At 46.3% G+C, this 26998-nt stretch overlaps 1 protein-coding gene across 1 annotated transcript in view; it reads right to left on the reverse strand.

Annotated features, from left to right (window-relative positions):
* Window positions 1–26998, reverse strand: part of GNAO1 (G protein subunit alpha o1) — a 141015-nt gene that overhangs the window by 6318 nt on the left and 107699 nt on the right. The window contains exon 6 of the mRNA XM_075325429.1: window positions 8705–8858. Within this exon, the coding sequence (XP_075181544.1) occupies window positions 8705–8858 (154 nt within the window). The remainder of the gene's footprint in view (window positions 1–8704; window positions 8859–26998) is intronic.

Here is a 26998-nt window from a genome sequence, read left to right on the forward strand (position 1 = left end):
ATATCTGTTGAATGCGCTCATTAAAAAAAAATGCTTGTATTCACCAATATACCAATTTTGGAGTTCATGTATTCATTAATCGCAGTGTGCTGGCGCACCGTGTATGTTATTGCTTAAAAACTCTGATCTTTTTCTGGTGTATTTTAGCAGAAGGCAGAAGGTTTTCTTTCAAAGTCAACTGATATTTGGAACTGTTCATAATTCCCTCCACCTTTACTAAAGCCCTAGTTCAAGCTGCCAAAAAAACAGCCCTAAATATACAATGCTGCCTCCACCATGCTTCACTGTGGGTATGGTATTCTTTCGATGATATGCAGTGTTAACTTAATTCCAAAACATGCTTGCTGCAATGGCCAAAAAATTCATCCTTGGTCTCATCAGATCATAACACATTTTTCCAAATGTTTCTCAGATTTTCTCAAAATATTGGATGTTTTTCTTTGTAAGAGAAGGCTTCCATCTTCCCACCGTACTACACAGGCCAAACATACCAAGAATACAGGAGATTGTTGTCATATGCAGTACACAACCAATACTTGGTTGACAATTCCTGCAGCTCCTTTTATGTTAATTTAGGCCACTTAGCAGCCTCCTGGCCAAATATCTTCATGTCTTTCCATCACCTTTAGAGAAGAGACGTCAACTTTAGGTAATGCCATTGTTGTGCCAAATTTAAGTCACTTCGCAAAGGCTGTCTACACTTTGTTCCATGATATATCTAATGCCTTGAAAAAATATTGTTGTACTATTCCCCAGAGGGATAACTAATGATAACCCTTTGCTGTGTTGTAAGCTGTTTACGGACCTTGATTTGTGCCCTTAAATACAACTAAGAAAAGCTCAGGAGAATCAGAACAACTGTAAATGATTTAACAAGAGGGTGAATGTGATTGGCTAATTCTGAACCTCCCCAATTATAATTGCATGCCCAATTATAAGAGGGTGTTCACACTTATGCAACCACAATACTTTAGTTTTATTTTTATTTTCCTCCACCAAATGATTTGTTTGTTTCTCAGTGGATATGTGGGCGACTTTAGGCAGCTCCGAAAAGTGGATGTATCACGTGTGAAGCCTTTCTTAAAAGTAAACTTTAGAAGAAGACAATGCGGAAATAGAAAACTTCGGAGATAAATGTTGCTTCTTGTCCTTTTTCAAGGACGATTAAGATCTTATCCGGCCATTCATCATCCAATGATTAATAAGCATTAAACTGTGACATTAATAAATTAGGATTAATTACAACGCTGAGTAATTGGAGCCATAATGTGAAAAAAGTAGAAAGTTGGATACCAAGAAGACGGCACTCCCGAAGTATCCTCATAAATGTGTGTCCCGGGATCTGGCTGTTCCTGCCCCTTCTCTGTGATATAAAGCACATCGGGGCTGATTGATCTAAGTGTTTCTGGCATAAAACAGTTTGAAATATGGTGAATTTTTTTGTGTAGAGCAACGTTACACAAAAATGTTATGATGACTTCTGGTGGTCTGACACCCACTGATTAATAAGATATGACTAGTAATGAGCAAGGACCACCATGCTCGGGGGCTCGGTACTCCTAATGAGCAGTTGGATGCTCGGATGGGTGTGAGTTGAGTACCCGAGTATAGTGGAAGTCAGTTGCGGAAGATTTCCTGGAAAAATGCTCGAGTTCCCCATTCACTTCCATTATACTCGGGTACATGAGTCATGCCCATCCGAGTGTCCGACTGCGCATTACGAGCACCAAGCATGCTAGTGCTCACCACTAATGATAAGCCTTTGCAATCCTTAGAATTTATAATATGCTATATATTCATTTCTTCTGACCTCTTCAATATTTTGAGAGTGTAGATGCAGCTATAGAAACGTTGATAGTGATAGGTTGTTGAGTCAAGGACCACACAACACAAGGATGGCCACGCTGGAGTGTAGAGGACCATGCTACATGTGGACGGCCATGCTGGAGTGCAGAGGACCATGCTACATGTGGACGGCCATGCTGGAGTGTAGAGGACCATGCTACATGTGGACAGCCATGCTGGAGTGCAGAAGACCATGCTACATGTGGACAGCCATGCTGGAGTGTAGAGGACCATGCTACATGTGGACAGCCATGCTGGAGTGTAGAGGACCATGCTACATGTGGATGGCCATGCTGGAGTGTAGAGGACCATGCTACATGTGGACGGCCATGCTGGAGTGCAGAGGACCATGCTACATGTGGACGGCCATGCTGGAGTACAGAGGACCATGCTATATGTGGACGGCCATGCTGGAGTGTAGAGGACCATGCTACATGTGGACGGCCATGCTGGAGTACAGAGGACCATGCTACATGTGGACGGCCATGCTGGAGTGTAGACGACCATGCTACATGTGGACAGCCATGCTGGAGTGTAGAGGACCATGCTACATGTGGACGGCCATGCTGGAGTGTAGAGGACCATGCTAAATGTGGACGGCCATGCTGGAGTGTAGAGGACCATGCTACATGTGGACGGCCATGCTGGAGTGTAGAGGACCATGCTACATGTGGACGGCCATGCTGGAGTGCAGAAGACCATGCTACATGTGGACGGCCATGCTGGAGTACAGAGGACCATGCTACATGTGGACGGCCATGCTGGAGTGCAGAAGACCATGCTACATGTGGACGGCCATGCTGGAGTGCAGAGGACCATGCTACATGTGGATGGCCACGCTGGAGTGCAGAGGACCATGCTACATGTGGATGGCCATGCTGGAGTGTAGAGGACCATACTACATGTGGACGGCCATGCTGGAGTGTAGAGGACCATGCTACATGTGGACGGCCATGCTGGAGTGTAGAGGACCATGCTACATGTGGACGGCCATGCTGGAGTGCAGAAGACCATGCTACATGTGGACGGCCATGCTGGAGTACAGAGGACCATGCTATATGTGGACGGCCATGCTGGAGTGTAGAGGACCATGCTACATGTGGACGGCCATGCTGGAGTGCAGAAGACCATGCTACATGTGGACGGCCATGCTGGAGTGTAGACGACCATGCTACATGTGGACGGCCATGCTGGAGTGTAGACGACCATGCTACATGTGGACAGCCATGCTGGAGTGTAGAGGACCATGCTACATGTGGATGGCCATGCTGGAGTGTAGAGGACCATGCTACATGTGGACGGCCATGCTGGAGTGTAGAGGACCATGCTACATGTGGACAGCCATGCTGGAGTGCAGAAGACCATGCTACATGTGGACGGCCATGCTGGAGTACAGAGGACCATGCTACATGTGGACGGCCATGCTGGAGTGCAGAGGACCATGCTACATGTGGACAGCCATGCTGGAGTACAGAGGACCATGCTACATGTGGACGGCCATGCTGGAGTGTAGACGACCATGCTACATGTGGACAGCCATGCTGGAGTGTAGAGGACCATGCTACATGTGGACAGCCATGCTGGAGTGTAGAGGACCATGCTACATGTGGATGGCCATGCTGGAGTGTAGAGGACCATGCTACATGTGGATGGCCATGCTGGAGTGTAGAGGACCATGCTACATGTGGACGGCCATGCTGGAGTGTAGAGGACCATGCTACATGTGGACAGCCATGCTGGAGTGCAGAGGACCATGCTACATGTGGACGGCCATGCTGGAGTACAGAGGACCATGCTACATGTGGACGCCATGCTGGAGTGTAGACGACCATGCTACATGTGGACAGCCATGCTGGAGCGTAGAGGACCATGCTACATGTGGATGGCCATGCTGGAGTGTAGAGGACCATGCTACATGTGGATGGCCATGCTGGAGTGTAGACGACCATGCTACATGTGGACAGCCATGCTGGAGTGTAGAGGACCATGCTACATGTCGACAGCCATGCTGGAGTGTAGAGGACCATGCTACATGTGGATGGCCATGCTGGAGTGTAGAGGACCATGCTACATGTGGATGGCCATGCTGGGGTGTAGAGGACCATGCTACATGTGGACGGCCATGCTGGAGTGTAGAGGATCATGCTACATGTGGACAGCCATGCTGGAGTGCAGAGGACCATGCTACATGTGGACGGCCATGCTGGAGTGCAGAAGACCATGCTACATGTGGACGGCCATGCTGGAGTGTAGAGGACCATGCTACATGTGGACGGCCATGCTGGAGTACAGAGGACCATGCTACATGTGGACGGCCATGCTGGAGTGTAGACGACCATGCTACATGTGGACAGCCATGCTGGAGCGTAGAGGACCATGCTACATGTGGATGGCCATGCTGGAGCGTAGAGGACCATGCTACATGTGGACGGCCATGCTGGAGCGTAGAGGACCATGCTACATGTGGATGGCCATGCTGGAGTGTAGAGGACCATGCTACATGTGGACGGCCATGCTGGAGTGTAGAGGACCATGCTACATGTGGACAGCCATGCTGGAGTGTAGAGGACCATGCTACATGTGGACGGCCATGCTGGAGTGTAGAGGACCATGCTACATGTGGACGGCCATGCTGGAGTGCAGAGGGCCATGCTACATGCGGACGGCCATGCTGGAGTGCAGAGGGCCATGCTACATGTGGACGGCCATGCTGGAGTGCAGAGGACCATACTACATGTGGACGGCCATGCTGGAGTGCAGAGGACCATGCTACATGTGGACGGCCATGCTGGAGTGCAGAGGACCATGCTACATGTGGACGGCCATGCTGGAGTGCAGAGGACCATACTACATGTGGATGGCCATGCTGGAGTGTAGAGGACCATGCTACATGTGGACGGCAGCGCTGGAGTGTAGAGGACCATGCTACATGTGGACGGCCATGCTGGAGTGTAGACGACCATGCTACATGTGGACGGCCATGCTGGAGTGCAGAGGACCATACTACATGTGGACGGCCATGCTGGAGTGCAGAGGACCATGCTACATGTGGACGGCCATGCTGGAGTGCAGAGGACCATGCTACATGTGGACGGCCATGCTGGAGTGCAGAGGACCATACTACATGTGGATGGCCATGCAGGTAAGCAGAGGACCGCGCAGCACGAGGACGGCCATGCAATAAAGGGGGGGGAGCAGGGACATGGTGCTAAGACACCGCAGAGTGCCGGTGCTATATTTATGAACAGTGTAATTTATGAAATATGTCTGTGACGGTTATAGCAGAATGTAAAGAATATAATAAGTCCTTACACGAGATGTAATAGATCCGATTCCTGATGAGCTCTAGATCTATGAATCATCACTGTACCCAGAATTAGGCAACGCAGGTAACAATCCGCTCTCCTATTTCTTTATATAACGCATTGTATTGTGGGTTTTTAATATTAATGTTCTAAATTCTGTGGAAAATACATTGTTATAGAACGCTCAAGTCTATTTTTTTTTTCTGGTACATTTTTCAAAATTCTTGTGATTGTGTTCAATGTATAGGACAGTGATCGATGGTCCGTGTGAAAAAATAAGATGTAGCATGCACGAATATGGTCCAATTCCAATGCCACTCTGCCGATTTACAGCCGGGACTGGCCTGAGGTTTCGCATGACCATCTGAGGCCCGGACTTATAGAGCATTAGTTTTGTCTGTCTGTGGTCTCCATTAGTTGGAGCATACTGCACAGGGTTATAGTGAGTTTAATGTATACGCACTGTGCAGGAAGCGCCCTCTAGTGGTGGCCGCTGACACAATATTATCAATCTAGCAGGGTTTTTTTCCAGTTCTGCATTGGCGATTTAATCCTAAGTCCCCTGCCCCCGTTCTTATTCTCACCCTTTTGCGTTTTCATCCTTTTTCAAGCATCGCTCTAGTCCTGCGGCGTCATCTTGTGCCCGTAACTTCTGACTGGCCTGAAGTTACATCACAAGCTCTCGATACAAGTCTATGATAGCCAGAATGAGGCTCTCATAGACTTGTATTGAGTTCTGACCTCCAGAGCGATCCATGAAACACGGCAGCTGCCGCAGGTCACAAATCACCTGAGAGTGACCGAAGCAGCGGTGACAGAAGATGAAAGACACCAGAAGGCGAGTATAACACAGGGGGCAGGGGACATGTAAAACGCAACTCAAGTGGTGCAATAAACCGCCCCCCCCCCAAAAAAAACCAAACCTTGGAGTTGTGCTTTTAAAGAGATATTTACTACTGGAGGATCCTTTCTTAAATATTAGTGACAAGGATAATATTAAAAAAATAATTCTTTCCTCCAGGTGATGGGCTGTGGCCTTCACAGTTCTACCTGACAAAAACGCGTGACTGCTGCAGCCATCAGTGGCCGCTGACTGGCTGCAGCACTCATGTACCATTATTTGTAGTAAGCGACCAGCAGAGGAGCAGACTGGGAGATAAATATGGCTTTTTTTTTATGCAGTACATCGGGGCAAAAATAGAACCCCTTCAAGATATCATTTTAGAAATGTAACTCCTAGAGTAATTATTTGCACCTAGTAAACCCTATTGAGTATGTCCCCCCAATGTGGTGTGAAGGGAGCGCTCTCTCATACTGCTTTAAGGAGTAGCTCTGCCTCTGCAGCATCAGAGGAGCATAGGGGAACTGAAGCAATCCAGACAGCATCAGAGGAGCACTTACAAGCTCTATAGGAAAGAGCTTGTAAGTGCTGCTCTGCTCACCTAGGAGATGGGCCACCTCTGATCACTGCTCATTGCCCAGGTTACATACCACCTCTGTATTGTAGCAGAGGTGGCCCATCTCCTAGGTGAGCAGTGCAGCACTTACAAGCTCTTTCCTTTAGAACTTGTAAGTGCTGCACTGCTCACCTAGGAAATCAGCCTCCTCTGATGCACTGCAGAGGTGGTATGTAACCTTGGCAAGGAGCAGTAAATAATAAAATAAATCCGTGTTGTAGAGATTTTTAATACGCAAATTGCAAAGATGCCTATTGTTACAAGCTGTGCAATATTACCCTTTTGTCAAGAGACCACCCATTTAATGCAACATTTGCTCTAAATATTGCTCTATACAGACGGATATTTGCATTATTTACAGCAGAAATGATTAACCCTTAGGTGGGCTTTGCACGTTGCGACATCGCAAGCCGATGCTGCGATGCCGAACGCGATAGTCCCCGCCCCCGTCGCAGGTACGATATCTTGTGATAGCTGCCGTAGTGAACATTATCGCTACGCCAGCTTCACCTGCACTCACCTGTCCTGCGACCGTCGCTCTGGCCGGCGACCCGCCTCCTTCCGAAGGGGGCGGGTCGTGCGGCGTCATAGCGACGTCACACGCCAGGCGGCCAATAGCGGCGGAGGGGCGGAGATGAGCAGGATGTAAACATCCCGCCCACCTCCTTCCTTCTCATAGCAGCCGGGACGCCGGTAGGAGATGTTCCTCGCTCCTGCGGCTTCATACACAGCGATGTGTGCTGCCGCAGGAACGAGGAATTACATCGCACCTGTCTCTGCACCGGCATTATGGAAATGTTGGAGAATACACCGATGATACGATAACGACGCTTTTGCGCTCGTTAATCGTATCATCTAGGATTTACACACTATGACATCACAAGTGACGCCGGATGTGCGTCACTTTCGACTTGACCCCACCGACATCGCACGTGCGATGTTGCAACGTGCAAAGCCCGCCTTAGTCAGAGACGGCAATCAAATCTGGATATAAGCTTTACTGAATCTTTAGAACCAGGTCTCGATACAAATATCTAATACTACAGACGTGTCTGATATAAAAGCCCAATACAATACCAGTCTGGGGAAAGTGACATAAGAAATGGAACACATCTGCAGCATATGCCAGAGAACATTTTAAAGGGAATCTGTCAGCAGGATTTTGTCACCTAATCTGAGAGCAGCAGAATGTAGGGGTCAGATACCCTGACTCTAGAGATGTCACTTACTGGTCTGCTCGCTGTAGTTTTGATAAAAATCACAGTTTTTTCACTCTAGGGGACCTGCTGTCATGTAGCTCTCTATAGTCATGAGCTCTATATAACCCCTTCCCCTCCACTGATTGGCTGATTTCTGTATACACTGCCCATAAGCAGAAAGCAGCGAATTCAGTGAAGTGGGCGGGGTTATACAGAGCTCAGCAGTACATCTGCAGCAACATCTGCAGCAAAGATGATGAAACCCCACCTCCTCCACTAATTGGCAGCTTTCTAGCTATGCACAGTGTATACAGAAAGTAGCCGATCAGTGGAGGGGGTGGGATTCAGTCATGTCTGCTGCAGATCTACTGCTAAACTCTATAACCTGGCCCACCTCACTGATTGGCAGCTTTCTGCCTATGCACAGTGTATACAGTGCTTTCTGTATACACTGTGCATAAGCAGCTGTCAATCAGTGAGGTGGGTGGCGTTACAGAGTTCAGCAGTAGATCTGCAGCAGAGATGATTGAATCCCGCCCCCTCCACTGATTGGCTGCTTTCTGTTTACAATGTGCATAAGCCGCCAATCCATGGTGTGGGCGGGGTTATACAGAGCTCAGCAGCAGAGATGATGGAATCCTGCCCCCTTCATTGATTGGCTGCTTTCTGTATACACTGTGAATAAGCAGAAAGCTGCCAATCAGTGGTGTGGGTGGGGATTATACAGAGCTCAGCAGTAGATCTGCAGCCAAACGTAGTAAGTGACATCACTGGAATCAGGAACTCAGCCCCTCCAAGATGCTGCTCTCAGATTACATATTAAAATTAAGTGACAGATTTGCTTTAAAGGAGATCTCTCATTGATAGTCCTCCAAAAAGAACCGTGTGCTCTCCTCACCTGTGTATTCTGGGAAGCAGATGGTCAGAGGAGACTTCTTGATCTTCTCGGCAAACAGGTCCTTCTTGTTGAGGAAGAGGATGATTGACGTGTCAATGAAGAACTTGTTGTTACAAATGGAGTCGAAGAGCATTAGAGACTCGTGCATTCGGTTCTGCAGCAAGGAGGGAGGAGAGGAAGGAGGTGGAAGACAGAAAGAAAAGGAGAGAAGGAGTTAGGCTGAGGAGAGAGGAACGGTTACCAGCGTAAAACAAGGAAAAAAGGGAAACATTAGAGGTTCAAGTTTTCTTCAAGAAAATTGGACACGAAATGCAAGTGTCCTGGAGACAAGCCAATCCCCCGAGAGCAAAACTGTGCATAAAAGTCATAAAATAGAAACCGGGGAGTAGATACGTAGTCATAAAGCGTCAACCAGGGGTGAAAGTCAGGAGGGTTTCGTTAAGAGTAGCCATAGAAGCAGCAGCACATAAAAGCCATGGCGGCAGACAACACCGGACAATAGCAGACATGTGAGCATACAAAAGTATAGAAATAACGCATCAGTATAAATACAATCTTTGGTGTCCGGTACACACTGTCCGGTATCCGGTCAACACACTCTTGCTGCGGTAGCATAAAAACTTCCCTCTAATTCGTGACCATCCTGACACTCCTCATAAGAAGTAGAATAATAAAATCAATATCTATCACAACTGTGGAGGAAAGCAGCACAGGCGGCGGCCGGGGGCCGAACTAATATCTACAGTCAACATGAAAGTCAATAAGGAAATGATATCTTACTGACGAGTATATGTGCTTCATCAAGGGCTGGTCCTTAACTCTGTGCCCCCCCCGACAAAGCACATATGCGAAACACGCTTCAGATAAGTGTGGCTGCCTTGGTTCTGCACCTCTCTTTCAAACATCCTATTGTTTGTTTCCACCATGCTTGGCATGTAAGATGGCGTTTGTTTGCGGACTGAAGAGGTACTCGGCTGCCATGTGCATATGCTTCATCAAGGGCTGGTCCTGAACTCCATAGCCACCCCCTGACAAAGCACATGTGTGAAACGCACCTGTCCTGGTGACATATTATTACTTGTTGCCACACTTTTGGCATTTAAGATGGCATTTATTTACTGACTGAAGAACTGTTCACCTGACGTGGTGGTCCTGAACTCCGTAGCCACCCCCTTACCAAGCACATATGCGAAACGCGCTTCAGCTGAATGTGGCTGCCTGGATTCTGCACCTCTCTTGGTAACATCATGATCTTATTATTACTTATTTCCACACTGCTTGGCATTTATTTGCTGACTGAAGAGGTGCTCGGCTGCTGTGTCCATGTGCTTCATCAAGGGCTGGTCCTGAACTCCGTAGTCACCCCCTGACAAAGCACATATGCAAAACACGCTTCAGCTGAGTGTAGTTGCCTGGGTTCTGCATCTCTCTTGGTGACATCTTATTACTTATTTCCACACTTCTTGACATTTATTTACTGACTCAAGAGGTGCTTGCCTGACGAGTGTATGTGCTTCATCAAGAGCTGGTCCTGAACTCCGTAGCCACCCCCTGACAAAGCACATGTGTGAAACACGCTTCAGCTGAGTGTGGCCTCCTGCGTTCTGCGCATCACTTGGTAAGATCTTATTACTTGTTTCCACACTGCTTTGCATTGAAGATGACATTTTTTTTACTAACTGAAGAAGTGCTCGCCTGACATGTGCTTCATCCAGGGCTGGTTCTGAACTCCATAGCCACCCCCATAGAAAGCACATGTGTGAAACATGCTTCAGCTGAATGTGGCTGCTGGGTTCTGCGCCTCTCTTCGTAACATCTTAATATTACTCGTTTCCATATTGCTTGGCATTTAAGATGGCATTTATTTACTGACTGAAGAGGTGTTCACCTAATGTGGTGGTCCTGAACTCTGTAGCCACCCCCTGAAAAAGCACATGTGCGAAACGCACTTTAGCTGATTGTGGCTTTCTGGGTTCTGTGCCTCTCTTCGTAACATCTTATTATTACTTATTTCCACACTTCTTAGCATTTATTTACTGACTCAAAAGGTGCTCGCTTGACGTGTGCATGTGCTTCATCAAGGGCTGGTCCTAAACTCTGTAGCCATCCCCTGACAAAGCACATGTGCGAAACATGCTTCAGATGAGTGTGGCCTCCTGCGTTCTGCACCTCTCTTGGTAACATCTTATTATTACTTGTTTCCACACCGATGGAAAAGGTGCTCTCCTAACATGTGCTTCATCCAGGGCTGGTCCTGGACTCCATAGCCACCCCCTGACAAAGCACATATGTGAAACGTGCTTCAGCTGAGCGTGGCAGCCTCAGCATGGCATTTATTTACTGACTGTTCCTATAACCGCATCCCACTTGGGGGTTGATTGTAGACATAAATGTTTGGCCACCTATTCTGGTTTCCTCCATTTTTTGTGAATTTTTGCAGTACATGGACAGACGTATCGGATTAACGATTGCTGTGTTCCCATTGGTTGGCGTTGACCATAAACGAGCTCATACTGTAAAATGTTGCGTGTGTTCCACAGTGTGAACAAGCCCTATACGTATGAACTTAAGGGGAAGCTGTCATCGGGATTAGGCCAAGTCTGATTTTTCAGGTAAAGTCTGCAGTGTCCTATTATTGAGGTTTTTGGACTTTTTTCTATATAGTATCATTCAGTGAAAAATCAAGTAAAGAGCTTTTACTTCAATCTTAACCTTAAAGAATCAAATCTCATTGAAATCATCGGACGTCCTCTGTCTGGAGCTGCCGCTTTCTTGCCACCCTGTTGTAGTCTGGTAAGGAGAGATCATTATGGGAGCGAAGACATCGCTGATTGATTAATATGCAGCATTCTGCAGCTTAAGACTTTGTCAGCATCTTGACCAGCTGCCCGGCCACGACTCGATATCAATGCAGCAATTGTGGAGAGGCCCAAACTAACCAAGGCAAGTCTGAGACGCTCCTTGGGGATGTCAAGACATCTCTAGTCAGTGGATAGGATTTTCATTAAAGGGAATGTGACAGCAGGTTTTTGCTATGTAAGCTGAAGACAGCATGCTGTAAGGGTTAAAAAGCAAAAAGCAACTGTGCCTCTCTTATCTGTGTGTGAGTAATTGTTTACTTACACTAAAGGCTTTATTACTCTGTGAATATCATTACAGGACTAGCTGGCCTGTGCAGGCAGTCCAACATGCCTCATTGTCAATGCACTATCTCTATTGAGAGCCTGGTGTGGGTGAGACAGCTCCCTAGGCTTAACTAACATGCTTAAAAAACTCAATCCTCGGATTGTGTGGGTGGGAGAGCTCCCTAAACTCAGCAACATAGTTAAAACTCAATCCTCTAATTGTGTGGGTAGGACAGCTCCTTAGACTGTGCTACATGCTTAAAGCTCAAGCCTCTAATTGTGGGTGGGACAGGTTCCTAGGCTCAGCTACATGCTTAAAACTGAATTCTCTATGTGGGTGGGACAGCTCTCTAGGCTCAGCTACATGGTTAAAAATCCTCTAATTGTGTGGGTGGGACAGATCCCTATGCTCAGCAACATGCTTAAAACTCAATTCTCTGTGTGGGTGGGACAGCTTCCTAGGCTCAGCTACATGCTTAAAACTCAATCCTCTGATTGTGAGGGTGGAACAGCTTCCTAGGCTCAGCTACATGGTAAAAACTCAATCCTCTGTGTGGGTGGAACAGCTCCTTAGGCTCAGCTACATGCTTAAAACTCAATCCTCTGTGTGGGTGGAACAGCTTCCTAAGCTCAGCTACATGCTTGGGTGGGATAGCTCCCTAGGCTCAGCTACATGCTTAAAACTCAATTCTCTGATAATCTGAGAAGGGCTGCACCCAGTAATCTAAGTGATACATCATTGGATTCAAAGTATCCTTGGCTACATTGTTGTCAGATGAAGTAGCAAAAAGCTGCTGACAGATTCTCTTTAACAAAATATGTTTTTATAATTTTTAAAGGTCTTTTTAAAGGAGTTGTCCCATTTCAAAAAATGTTAGCCCATAAAGCTCGCTCTACTTTAGCAGAGCTCAGTGATTGGCTGCAGCGCTGTCGACATGATTTTTCCACGGCAGCCTATTAATAAAAACAGGGGCGGCGTCAGCGAGCCAACACTAGACCAGGGAAGGCGAGTGAACGTATGCAGCCCTATGGTCTAATAATATTTTAAAATGGACAACCCTTTTAAGTGATAGTGTCTTTTTTAAGTTTTAATATTAAAATATATACTGTTTTGCCTAGTAAAGAGATTGAGGGGGTGGAACAGGATAGCGGTTGCCTCTTTGGTGTTTTACGCTTCGCCCCCTTGCGCCCTTCATCAGGCAGAACAGGATATGGGTTGCCTTTTTGATATTTTAAGCTTTGTCCCCTCGCGCCCTTCATCAGGCAAAACAGGATACGGGTTGCCTTTTTGATCTTTTAAGCTTTGTCCCCTCGCGCCCTTCAACAGGCTGAACAGGATACGGGTTGCCTTTTTGATGTTTTAAGCTTTGTCCCCTCGTGCCCTTCATCAGGCCAACACAATGTAGTGACTGTACTTGCTGGGCTCCTTTATTAAGCGGGTTGCCTCCTTCAGAAAAAGTAAAACGAAAGTATTACTTACCCTCCCCAGGTCCAGCGCTGCCCGTTTTGTGCGGTAGGTCGGCAGCGCTACATTACAGATTGCACCCCCATTCCTTTATCTGGTACGATCGACGGAACATTGGCGGCCGGCGCGACTATTACACACAGATCAAACTCTCCATAGCGTAGTGTTTTAAAACTTTATTAACATACACAACGGCGGGAATATCACAAGGGTCCCGAAATTCCGCACATTTTAAAAAAAAAAAGTTAAAATAAATTCCTAATTGGCGGCAGTATTAGAGGGGGGAGACAGCGCATCCATCCCACCCCTCTGTAACTGGGTAGAAAAGGGGACGGAGATCTGTGCAAGCGCAGGTATCGATACGAACCACTACATTTGTTAGATCACAGCTCGCTGGATCAACGGAGCAGAACCCAACGGAGAATTTGGCACTTCATTTATAAAGAGGGATATGTTATGGGACGGGGAGATATGTGGCACAAATACCGAGGCCATATTAACCCTCAACGTATAAATAGATGGATACAACTGTACAATTAAATACTAGGCCCATTTACATGGAGGAGTTAGCAAGTAGCCATATTGTTATGTCGTCAATCATTCGCTTTACACGCTACAGGCGATTCCTCTCTACAGAGTGAGACTCTTGTATGGAGGGTATCTAAGTATAAGGCACAATGTCGGCTCTGAACGGCCGGGTGGGTGGGTGTCTGAGCTGCGTGCGATGGACGGGTCTTCAGCAACAGTGTCTGTGCGACCAACACTATGGGCATCTATGGGCTTGTACGAATATGGCACCGAGGTGTCCGAAACGGAAAAAGAAACCTCTCCATACTGGTGCCCACCGGGCCATCATTTCATAGAAACAGCACAAATCAGTACAAGCCGCAGCCGCGCAGGTTATTGGCAATGATGACATCTGTGACCGCGTCAAACACAAACTGGATATTGTTGGTATCGGTGGCGCAGGTGATGTGCGAGTATATCTCCTTGTTCGGAGACTTGTTCCGGCTCTCGTATTGATGCTGTATGTAGGCTACACCCTCAGTGAATGAATTGGGACCTGCAAGAGAGGAGACAGCAGCGGGTTTCTTCATAAATAGGTTCCATCACACATTCACGGATCATATATAGATAGAAGAATGTATCATGCAAAGGTCAATGTGCGTCTGCCTACAGGACACAGCTCCTCCTCTACCTGATGTCTGAAAATCTGCAATAGCTTGCACTGCCATATCACTATGCTTATACATGGAACCCAGTACTACCAAGGTCTGGTCAAAGCGATCAATGCAAGGGGATGGAAGCTATCCTTATTATATATATATAATATATATATATCACACACACACACACACACACACACACACACACACCTTCTCATTCAAAGAGTTTTCTTTATTTTCATGACTCTGAAAATTGTAGATTCACATTGAAGGCATCAAAACTATGAATTATCACATGTGGAATGAAATACTTAAAGTGTGAAACAACTGAAAATATGTCTTATATTCTAGGTTCTTATTTGTAGCCACCTTTTGCTTTCATCACTACTTTGCACACTCTTGGCATTCTCTTGATGAGCTTCAAGAGGTAGTCACCGGAAATGGTTTTCCAACAGTCTTGAAGGAGTTCCCAAAGATGCTTAGCACTTGTTGGCCCTTTTGCCTTCACTCTGTGGTCCAGCTCACCCCAAACCATCTCGATTGGGTTCAGGTCTGGTGACTGTGGAGACCAGGTCATCTGGCGTAGCACCCCATCACTCTCCTTAGTGAAATAGCCATTACACAGCCTGGAGGTGTGTTTGGGGTCATTGTCCTGTTGAAAAATAAATTATGGTCCAACTAAGCGCAAACCGGATAGAATAGCACGCCGCTGCAAGATGCTGTGGTAGCCATGCTGGTTCTGTATGCCTTCAATTTTGAATAAATCTCCAATAGTGTCACCAGCAAAGCACCCCCACACCATCACCCCTCCTCCTCCATGCTTCACAGTGGGAACCAGGCATGTAGAGTCCATCCGTTCACCTTTTCTACAAAGACACGGTGGTTGGATCCAAAGATCTCAAATTTGGACTCATCAGACCAAAGCACAGATTTCCACTGGTCTAATGTCCATTCCTTGTGTTGTTTAGCCCAAACAAGTCTCTTCTGCTTGTTGCCTGTCCTTAGCAGGGGTTTCCTAGCAGCTATTTTACCATGAAGGCTGCTGCACAAAGTCTCCTCTTAACAGTTGTTCTAGAGATGTGTCTGCTGCTAGAACTCTGTGTGGCATTGACCTGGTCTCTAATCTGAGCAGCTGTGAACCTGCGATTTCTGAGGCTGGTGACCCGGATAAACTTATCCTTCGCAGCAGAGGTGACTCTTGGTTTTCCTTTCCTGGGGCGATCCTCGTGTGAGCCAGTTTCTTTGTAGCGTTTGATGGTTTTTGCCACTGCACTTGGGGACACTTTCAAAGTTTTCCCAATTTTTCGGACTGACTGACCTTCATTTCTTAAAGTAATGATGGACTAAAGGCAAGAAATCCCCCTTATAAAACCTGACAGGGCACACCTGTGAAGTGAAAACCATTTCAGTGACTACCTCTTGAAGCTCATCAAGAGAATGCCAAGAGTGTGCAAAGCAGTAATGAAAGCAAAAGGTGACTACTCTAAAGAACCTAGAATAGAAGACATATTTTCAGTTGTTTCACACTTTTTTGTTAAGTATTTCATTCCACATGTATTAATTCATAGTTTTGATGCCTTCAATGTGAATCTACAATTTTCATCAAAATAAAGAAAAGTCTTTGAATGAGAAGGTGTGTCCAAGCGTTTGGTCTGTACTATATACATATATACACACACTTTGCAAATTACTTTACTAGGGGATTTTAATTCAATTCTGAAAAAAAATGCATGTAAGGGCCTTCCAAACTCCAGCGTTTCCTCAATCTATTTGCCTGTGATCAACAACAGTGATATCAGAATGTATTCATTAGAGGAGTACAGCTGATGGCAGTGAGTGGTCAACCCCTGTCTCCTCTAAGTGTTGAACATGCTCATGTGAAGTACAGCTGATGGCAGTGATGGGTCTTGCTCCTGTCTCCTCCTCTAGGTGTTGAGCATGCTCATGTGGAGTACAGCTGACGCAGGAGAAAACATCAACTGACCCATCACTGCTATCAGCTGTACTCCACATGAGCATGCTCAACACTTACAGGAGGACAGGAGCAAGACCCATCACTGCCATCAGCTGTACTTCACATGAGCATGCTCAATACTTAGTGATGGGTCAGTTCATGTCTTGTCCTCTAAGTATTGAGCATGCTCATGTGAAGTACAGCTGATGGCAGTGATGGGTCTTGCTCCTGTCCTCCTGTAAGTGTTGAGCATGCTCATGTGGAGTACAGCTGATAGCAGTGATGGGTCAGTTGATGTTTTCTCCTGCGTCAGCTGTACTCCACATGAGCATGCTCAATACTTAGTGATGGGTCAGTTCATGTCTTGTCCTCTAAGTATTGAGCATGCTCATGTCTCCTTATCAGAACAATCTCCTGCAGCAGCATCTCCCCAGAGTTAGTGACACAGGAGCTGAATCATCACTGCCATTATGTATACTCCAAATGAGTATGATCTGATATCCATGCAGCTGAAGGCAACAAAAAGACTGGGAGCATTTTTTTTTTACAGCAATAAAGACAAATCCCCTAATAAAGTGGTTTGCAAAGTCTCAACCTTCTATACATGACTTTTTTTATATTAAAATTATAAAAAAGTTTGGTCACTCTAGGTTTCTTGTTCTACCCAGTGGTCATCTACTCTTAAATCCCAGGCCAGTTTCAGCCCCAGATCAAACTGTCTGCATTACTAAGCCCAGTGGGCCTGGTTGGCCCATGTTGATAGACAGGGGCCACACGGTGATACACAAGGGCCCACATACACCTGGAGATGGCCCTGCAATCAAGCAGGGGAAGGCATGTACATTTGAAACCAGAATTTTCCCTCCGCTCTCTATAAAGACACATCTGCATGTTTTTCCCTCCGCTCTCTATAAAGACACATCTGCATGTTTTTCTCATTATCTGACATGAAATCAGAATAAACCTTTCCTGTTTTGGGTCAATGAGGCACCAAAATTATTTATATTTGCCAAATACCAGAATAATCAGAGAGAGAGAAAAAGTTTTAAGGAATTTGTATTACTTTCTGTACCATTGCCCTTACAATGTATGACTTGGGTGAAACGTTTTGGATCCTTCCACAAGCTCCTCACAATAGTGGTTATGAATTTGGGCCCATTCATCCTCATAGAACTGGTGTAACTGAGCCAAGTTTGTAGGTCGCCGCTCACATCGGCCTTTTCAGCTTTTTCCACAAATTGTCAATAGGATTGAGATCAGGGCTTTGTGATGGCCACTCCAAAATATTGACTTTGTTATCCTTAAGCCACTTTGTAACCAGTTTGGCAGTATGCTTCGGGTCATTGTCCATTTGGAAGACCCATTTGGACCCAAACTAAGTTCCTGGCTGATGTCTTGAGATGTTGCTTCAGTATTTCCACATAATCTTCTTTCCTCGTGATGCCATCTATTTTGTGAAGTGCACCAGTCCCTCCTGCAGAAAAACAACCCCACAACATGATGCTGCCACCCCTGTGTTTCACACTTGGGATGGTGTTCTTAGGCTTCAAAGCTTCTCCATTTTTTTCTCCAAACGTGATGATGGTCATTATGGTCAAACAGTTCAATTTTAGTTTCGCCAGATCACAGTATAGGTCTCCTAAAATTAAGGTATTTCTTCCTGTGTGCATTTGCAAACACTAATCTAGCTTTTTTATGTTTCTTTTGGAGTAATGGTTTCTCCCTGGCAGAGTGGCCTTTCAGCTCATGTTGATACAGTAATCGTTTCACTGTGGATAATGACACAATCTTACCAGCTTCCTCCAGCATCTTCACAAGGTCTATTGCTTTTGTTCTTGGGTTGATATGCACATGTCTGACTAAGCACGTTCATCTTCTGTACACAGAACCAGTCTCCTTCCTGAGTGGTATGATTGCTGGACATTTCCATCATGTTTGTACTTGCGTATAATTGTTTGTACAAATGAACAAGGCATCTTCAGGTATCTGGAAATTGCACCCAAGGATGAACCAGACTTGTGCAAGTCCACTATTCTCTTCCTGAGATCTTGGCTGATTTCTTTGACTTTCCCATGATGCTGCACAAAGAAGCAGTGTGTTTCAGGTGTGCATTAAAATACATCCACAGGTGTGTCTCTGATTAACTCAGATGTTGCCAATAAACCTATCAGAAGTTTCCAAAGACATGACATCATCATATGGGCGGTCCCATATTGTTTAAAGGCACAGTACTATTAGTGTATGTAAACATTTGACTGCAGAAAGTAATAAAAATGCCTTAAAACAATCTCTCTCATTATTCAGGTATTTGGCAAATATATATGTGTATGTAAACGTCTGTTTTCAACGGTAGCTCTTACACCCATGGAAAAATCTGACTTATGTCCCAGGTCTTGGCATTAGGTGCTCTTTAACTATATCCTCAATCCCCTTTAAGGCCAGGTGCAATGGATGATCCTCAGAACTGGACAAATCTGCAAACATAGACCTTATTCGCAAGCCATTTTGTTAACATAACCAATAATCAGAAGCTGCCCCTATAGTAAGCCTTCACGGGGTGTAGGCTAAGGTTACAACGAGGCTGCCTTCACCGTGCCCTAGAGGCAGCTGCACATTAAGGAAATACGTGATCTGGATTTCGATTTTCCAGCTAATTTGGGTTAATTTTGTGGGCAGTGACACATCGGCCACGATGATTAACGTGATGCATGCTGACATTTCCGTGGGCGAGTGTGTACCTGTGTATTCCGGAAAGCAGATAGAAAGTGGAGATTTTCGGATTTTGTCCTGGAAGATATCTTTCTTATTCAGGAACAGGATGATGGAAGTGTCAGTGAACCACTTGTTGTTACAGATGGAGTCAAATAGTTTGAGGGATTCATGCATTCTGTTCTGTAACACAAACAAGAGGCGTCCGTCACACAGGCTCGAAGACGTCTGCCCTGAGAGGTGACGGCTACACAGTGCGCGGTGTCTGCTCCATAGCCGAAGCACATGCAACGCAGCGTCACCAGCGCGCCTACCGGGCTCCGGGTGCTCTATCCCCTTCTACTCTAATTGTCTGTCCTCGCCACTTCTTCTTGCATGCTCATCATATGGAACCCATCATGCTATAGGTGTAGTTTGGCGTTTTTGGGGTCTTCTTGTGCTCATGCTGTCCGGTGCATACACTCATGCGCTCTTGTGAACTCTTCCACGCTCTTGCGATCACTTCCCGTAATTCCAGGTCCCTCACACTATACAATGTCCACTCCATCATAGACATGCACCTATCGTGTCACGTGCTTACCCCACTTCCTCTGACTTTTGTGTGGCTCCTTATTTCATGTTCTTCTCATCGTCCAACACTCATCCCGTCCCACAACTCTATGCTCTCCTCCCTTCCGAGTATTTTTCGTCCCATAACTCTGCACCTATTCACACTGGCTCTACAAATCTTGTTTCCCAAATACTTGCTACCTTGTTTGTATCTACATTTGTTTTTCAGTATTTGGCATGTAATATCCCCAAGGTTTCTATTGAAAAGCAGAAGGAGCAGCATAGAGGACAATGGGTAATGTTACATGTCCTTCTCGATCAATGCATGCAAAACGGTAGTGAGTTTCTAAAGGGTAGGAAGGCCAGGTAGATCCTAATGGTGCAAGACGACTAAAGGCCCCGTCACACACGGAGATAAATCTTTGGCAGATCTGTGGTTGCAGTGAAATCATGGACATATTGTTCCATTTGTACACAGCCACAAACCTGGCAGTGATTGTCCACAATTTCACTGCAACCACAGATCTGCCGCAGATTTATCTCTGTGTGTGACAGGGCCTTAAGGCTAGTTTAACACATCCGTGGAAAACGGGCCTTTCTCACATTGGAAGACCTAACCCGTCGTCTGATTTTCTACTGGAGCCAACCTGACCCGACGTCTAAATTTCAACCAAAGCTAACCTGACCTGACGTCTGAGTTTCGACCTGAGCCAACTGCTTCATAGGCACATAAGCAGCAGGTATGGGCTGGTCTTCCAATCTGAGCATAGTCAATGTGGAACTGGCCTAATTCAGGACAGTTTAGTCTCTGGCGTTAATGGAGAATTAGACCGATGTCGAGTGACCTGGGAAAAGCCTTGTCTTGGGGGCATGATGTTTCCAAGTAGTGTCATTGTAGTTAAGATTTTATGAAATGTCATCCATGCGCTAGGATTCTTACAGTGGATTAGGAGGTAATAGATTGAGCTTGGACATATGTTTGAAGCTCATCCAGAGATGGAGACAAAATTAGACTATGAAGCCATCGGCTACGAGCACAAGACAAGGCCTTTCAGGACAGGACACATAACTGTGGCTAACGCACGGCTATCTAAACATCAAGCTTCGTACCTGCTGAATTTGAAGGGTCTCTCAATGGCTGCAGGATAGGTAGCGGTGTTAGAAAGGGCTTGAACGGCAGAAGAAGAAAAGTGCTGAAGACGCAGAGGTGTTTGGAGAAAAAAGGACCGTGCAGGCGGTGCGAGTTACTCCCCAGCAGGACCATGAGAACAGAAAGCAAGTGAACAGAGGCACAAAGCAACCAAAACGTCACGAAGGTTAACACCTGACGGAAGGCCACACCGGGAACAGAGACGGCGTGCGGTTAGTGACGGAAAGACCAGTTTCATTCTCGGCCAAGTTGCTGCACACTGGAGAAAGTGCCGGTCAACATTACCCAAGAGAAACCGGATAAGAGACAGCATAGGGGAGCAGATATATTTTTTTTTTGTACATTTTATAACAGTTCTTTATAGAATGTTAATAAAAAACAATAATAACAACGTCTACAAAGTAAGCTGATGTGTAAAAACATCCGGAACCCCATGGCTCCTCCGTACTGCTGCAGTGTCCCCCGCTCCGGAACTTCAGGTCTCTACCGCAACATTCCATCTGGGCTGGAAGATTCCAAAGCTTTTCTTCCCTCCGGGATGGAATGTGCCTAACGCTGCAGCCAATCACTGCCCCATCCGACACTGGCAGCAGTGCAGAGGAGCTATGAGGGTCCGGTAGGCAAGTTGTGATAGTTTTTCATTTCAAGACCACAATGAGCTCAAATTGTAAAGTATAATATACACCTTAAAGATTGGCCACTATATATTTTATTTTTTAATACTTATATTTGGTCTAAAATAATTTTCATTTTCAAATGACAATCCCACAAAGAAAGAACAGATATTGCAGTAGCATGTGCAGCGTTATTAACCGATACTGTATGGAAATAAATAATGTCAGTCAATTTTTACAGTTCTGTTTGAGCAAATATTTGTATCTCAAAAATAATTCTGTTCCTCCTCAAAAATGTGCAACTACATTGACAACTGGGTGTTACCTGTTGGGGGTGTGTCCCCAGTCACTCGCCATACTGTCCAATCAGTGCTGATATATGTAGGGGCACAAACCTTTGAGAAGATAAGAGGGCCACTCATACACTTTGTTACACCTATGTTACCGCCTATAAACACCTCCGGGGTTGCATGGTTTAGCAAACTCAGTTTTTAGTCTCTCGCTTTGGTCTACACGACACGTCCCGGTCTTACACCAATAGTCGGATGTGATATTACAGCTGATATGAGGATCATAGTGTTAGGAGGCTGGACTAAATAATAAAGTATTGTACAAAGAAGACATTTCCTTTAAGAATAAGGGTAGGCTAGTAAGCACACCTTGAGAAGGCAGCCATGGACTGTATAGCTCGGCTGACTAGTCCAGTGCGTTCATCTGCGGCTTCACCTCGCTCCCGTGACTGATAGGTGTTTCCTTATATACACACAATGGCAAACACCGGTCAGACAACTGGAGCGTGGCGGGAGAAGCCGCCGGAAAACACATTTCACCGCGAAAAACACTGCAAAGTAAACCAAAGCTGGCTGTATCCGTACAGCCAGCATCTGATTCATGCTGTGTTCCGGTGAAGATGAATCTGATGACCTGTTACCTTTAATAGGGTCTCCCACTGACAAAGATATGATTACAGCATCCGTGCCCATCCTCGGCCAAAGCACCTCTAAAGTAGTCAAGTGGAGGAACAGGGGACACCTTAAGCCAACTTTACCACTTATCATATGTGGGTTCGGCTGCAGATTTCCCCCACTACATTGCAAGTGGTGAAAATCCAGGATCCACGGCTTACGTCCCCATCTTCTGTTCCAGGAACCACTTTTCTACATGTATACCCTTTTATAAAACACTAGCTGTAGTACCCGGGCGTTGCCCAGGATGGTAACTGTCTGTCTCTCTCCCTGTCTGTCTGTCTCTGTGTCTCTTTCCCTGTCTGTTTCTGTGTGTCTGTCTGTGTCTATGTCTCTGTGTCTCTCTCTGTCTCTGTATCAGTCTCTCTGTTTCTCTCTATCTCTGTGTCTGTCTGTGTGCATGTCTGTCTCTCTATCTCTTTCCCCGTCTGTCGCTTTGCAGGTCTGTCCCTTTCCCCGTCTGCCTGTCCCTTTCCCCGTCTGCCTGTCCCTTTCCCAGTCTGCCTGTCCCTTTCCCAGTCTGCCTGTCCCTTTCCCAGTCTGCCTGTCCCTTTCCCCGTCTGCCTGTCCCTTTCCCCGTCTGCCTGTCCCTTTCCCCGTCTGCCTGTCCCTTTCCCCGTCTGCCTGTCCCTTTCCCCGTCTGCCTGTCCCTTTCCCCGTCTGCCTGTCCCTTTCCCCGTCTGCCTGTCCCTTTCCCCGTCTGCCTGTCCCTTTCCCCGTCTGCCTGTCCCTTTCCCCGTCTGCCTGTCCCTTTCCCCGTCTGCCTGTCCCTTTCCCCGTCTGCCTGTCCCTTTCCCCGTCTGCCTGTCCCTTTCCCCGTCTGCCTGTCCCTTTCCCCGTCTGCCTGTCCCTTTCCCCGTCTGCCTGTCTGTCTCTTTCCCCGTCTGCCTGTGCCTGTCTCTTTGTCTGTCTCTTTCTGTCTCTGTCTGTCTCTATCCTTCTCCACCGATATCATATTACCTTACACATAAGCTTCTTATACTATGAATGTCTTTCGTTCCTATAGCAACCAATCATAGCTGCTAATAATAACCTGTGGCGTCCAGCTCCATTGACTCTAATGGAGGCAGGATTTTTGGAAAGTAACTGTAAAGCGCGGGGTTAAATTTTCCTGTCAAAACAGTCTACAACGTTCACATGAAGCGTCTGTGCAAAATTTCGTGATTGTAAATGCGACGGTGTGGATTCCTTTAGCGGACATACACACACATACACACACATATACAGACACATATACATACATACACACATACACACATACATACGTTCCGCTTTATATATTAGATATGCCATCTAATCAGAGTATAACTATTATCCCATATCGGTGCAGAATTTGTGTTTACTTCTGCCTTTGTATTAGAGGTGTAGTAGAATCCTATAGACTGGTAAAGATGCTGTATCACACTTCTGTATGATGTGTAGTGATTGATCCGAAGCATGTCCAATAAATGATGAAAAAAAGCTTAGTAATAGGATAGATTTTCATTCAATCTTTTCTAGCTTGGCTAAAACCTGCTCTAATCTCAACCCTCCACAAGTAAAAGTACAAAATGTGTTAATCCAAGTACACAGAAGAACAGCGGCACACTTCAATCGTGAAAGTTTTCTTCTTTCTCTGTGGAGCACTGAGCCGGACGACGGCTGTTTCTACGCATCCACGAAACGGCTGTTGTCCGGCTCAGTGTTCTTCACTGCACTCTTTCACCCTGCTTCCACGAACACGGTGGATGCTGTTTTTACACACCTGGATCAATAAAAGAAGAAAACTTTCACGATTGAAGTGTGCCGCTGTTCTTCTGTGTACTTGGATTACCGCTTTAACCAGGATTGGGTTTGACAAGCAGAGCACCTCCAGTCACAACCAGAAAGTCCTGTGGAGTAGTCTGGATCGCAGTGTTAGGCGGGCTTTGCACACTACGACATCGCAGGTGCGATGTCGGTGGGGTCAAATTGAAAGTGCCGCACATCCGGTATCGCATGCGACATCGTAGTGTGTAAAGCCTAGATGATACGATTAACGAGCGCAAAATCGTCGTAATCGTATCATCGGTGCAGCGTCGGCGTAATCCATAATTACGCTGACGCGACGGTCCGATGTTGTTCCTCGCTACTGCGGCAGCACACATCGCTGTGTGTGAAGTCGCAGGAGCGAGGAACATCTCCTACCGGCGTCACCGCGGCTTCCGTAGGATATGCGGAAGGATGGAGGTGGGCGGGATGTTTACATCCTGCTCATCTCCGCCCCTCCGCCGCTATTGGCCGCCTGCCGTGTGACGTCGCTATGACGCCGCATGACCCGCCCCCTTAGGAAGGAGGCGGGTCGCCGGCCAGAGCGATGGTCGCAGGGCAGGTGAGTGCATGTGAAGCTGGCGATAATGTTCGCTACGCCAGCTATCACACGATATCGTACCTGCGATGGGGGTGGGGACTATCGCGTGCAACATCGCAGCATCGGCTTGCGATGTCGCAACGTGCAAAGCCGCCCATAGACTCTAAAGTACAAAGTGTGTCGCATTTGCATTTCCAGGGTATGGTCCTGAGTGCACAAATGGTCCCCGTAATGTAAATGGGAGAAGAACCGGTGAAGTGCATGAATCGGATCCAGAATAGGAGTGAGGCTACGAACCGCTCTGCGTCTACTCCCAAATTCCCCTTTACTCCATCACATCACAAGCGGCCCCGCAGAATCTTTTAGATCAGTATGCAAGGCTCGTCCACAGCTCCACTTACAGGATTTGCATAGCCTTTCGAGGGAACACAAAACCCTTTTCTTTCTAGGTAACAGGCCATTTTCGAAGGACGATTTAAAGGTAACCTGCCACAAAAATGACCGCTATAATATGGCCTCTATTACTATTCATTCTTAACAGTAAGCGTTCAGCATATTAATTTTAAGGCCCAAATTCCATGCTACCTAATTATATAATACATCTTCATAGTAGTCGGAGCGGATGTAGAGCTCTGAATCCCCACTATGGCCGTAGCGGTAAGTGATAAAAGCCTGCGTTCCTGCAGTTGCCAACAAGGGCTGCCTGGCTTGGGAAAAAAAACATTATAAAAAATCCTGAGAAAAGTCAGAGATAATAGAGGGTAGGACCTCTGACAATGCAGACTTGCAATAGAATCATAGAACGCTAGAGGTGGAAGGGACCTCAAGGGCCATCGGCTCCAATAAAGAGGGTCTAGGAGGCCTCATTCAGACATCAGTGATTTTTTTGAAGAAAGAAAAAGTTGGAACGACGTAAAATGTAAAGAAATACAAGAATGCACTGATTTGGAAATCTCTCATAGCCGTATTTTATTCACAGCGGAACATAGGTCACAGATCAGGAGGTGAACGTTTGTTAATTTTCTCAAATTAAATGAAAAATGTCTAATTTAGAAATCAATTGCAGCAACACAAAACTCAAAAGAGGTGGGATAGGGTAAACAAAAGGCTGTAAATGTAAGTGCTACTAATATAAAACAGCTGGAAGTCGCTTATAAAAAAAAGGGCATGTTAGAGAGGCAGAGTCTCTCCGGAGCAAAGGTGGTCAGTGGTTAATCAATCTATAAACAACTAGGTCTGCAAATTGGAACAATTGCAGAAAAATGTTTAACGAAAAATTGCAAAGACTTTGAATATCAGGCCATCCTCAGTACATAAAATCAAAAGATTTAGGGATTTTAGAGAAACACATGTCCACAAGGCAGACAGTCAATATTTGATGCTGGTGAGCTACGGACCCTCAGGTGGCACGGCATTAAAAAAAAAAAGCAAAATCACAGCATGGGCTATGGAACAAACCCAGAAATCATCAGTGAACACAGATCATCATGCAATCCAAAAATGCAAGTTAAAGTTATCACTCAAAGATGTCGTCATATACCAGCACAATCTAGAAATGCTGCTGTCTCCTCTGGGACAAAACTCATATAAAAAAGCAAGACATAGTGGAAAAAAATTTGGTAGCCAGATGAATCAAAAAAGGTGAAATGGTTTATGGAAACAATGGATTCCATGTCCTGCGGACTTAGGAGAAGGACCATCCAGCTTGTTATCGAGAAGGAACATCAAGCTTATTGAGGAGAATGGCCACCCAGCTTATTGTTGAGGAGAGGGGCTTTCCAGCTTGTTAGGCTATGTGCACACGTGTGCGTATTGCATGCAGTTATGCTGCGTTCTGCACCGCAGCGTAACTGCATGCGTCCTGCGTCCCCTGCACAGTCTATGGAGATTGTGCAGGAGCCGTGCGCACGTGGCATATTAGAACGCAGCGATTCGGCTGCTGCCCGAATCACTGCGTTCTAAGAAGTGACATGTCACTTCTTTCGTGCGGTTTGCATGCTGTCTATAGGGAGAGGCAGCATGCAGAGCGCACGTTCTCTGCCGGCACCATGCGCTTCAGAACAGAGCTTTTCAGCTGCGCTCTGAAGCGCACCCTTTAGGTGCGGTGCAGAGCGCACACGTGCGCACATAGCCTTATCGAGGAGTGAGACCATCCAGCTTATTGAGGAGAGGGGCCATCCAGCTTGTTATGCAGGAGAGGGGCAATTCAGCTTGTTATCGAGAAGACGGGCTATCCAACTTATTATTGAGAAAAGGGGCCAGCCAGCT

The sequence above is a fragment of the Anomaloglossus baeobatrachus genome, chromosome 10 (assembly GCF_048569485.1).
Source record: "Anomaloglossus baeobatrachus isolate aAnoBae1 chromosome 10, aAnoBae1.hap1, whole genome shotgun sequence".
NCBI classification, from domain to species: domain Eukaryota; kingdom Metazoa; phylum Chordata; class Amphibia; order Anura; family Aromobatidae; genus Anomaloglossus; species Anomaloglossus baeobatrachus.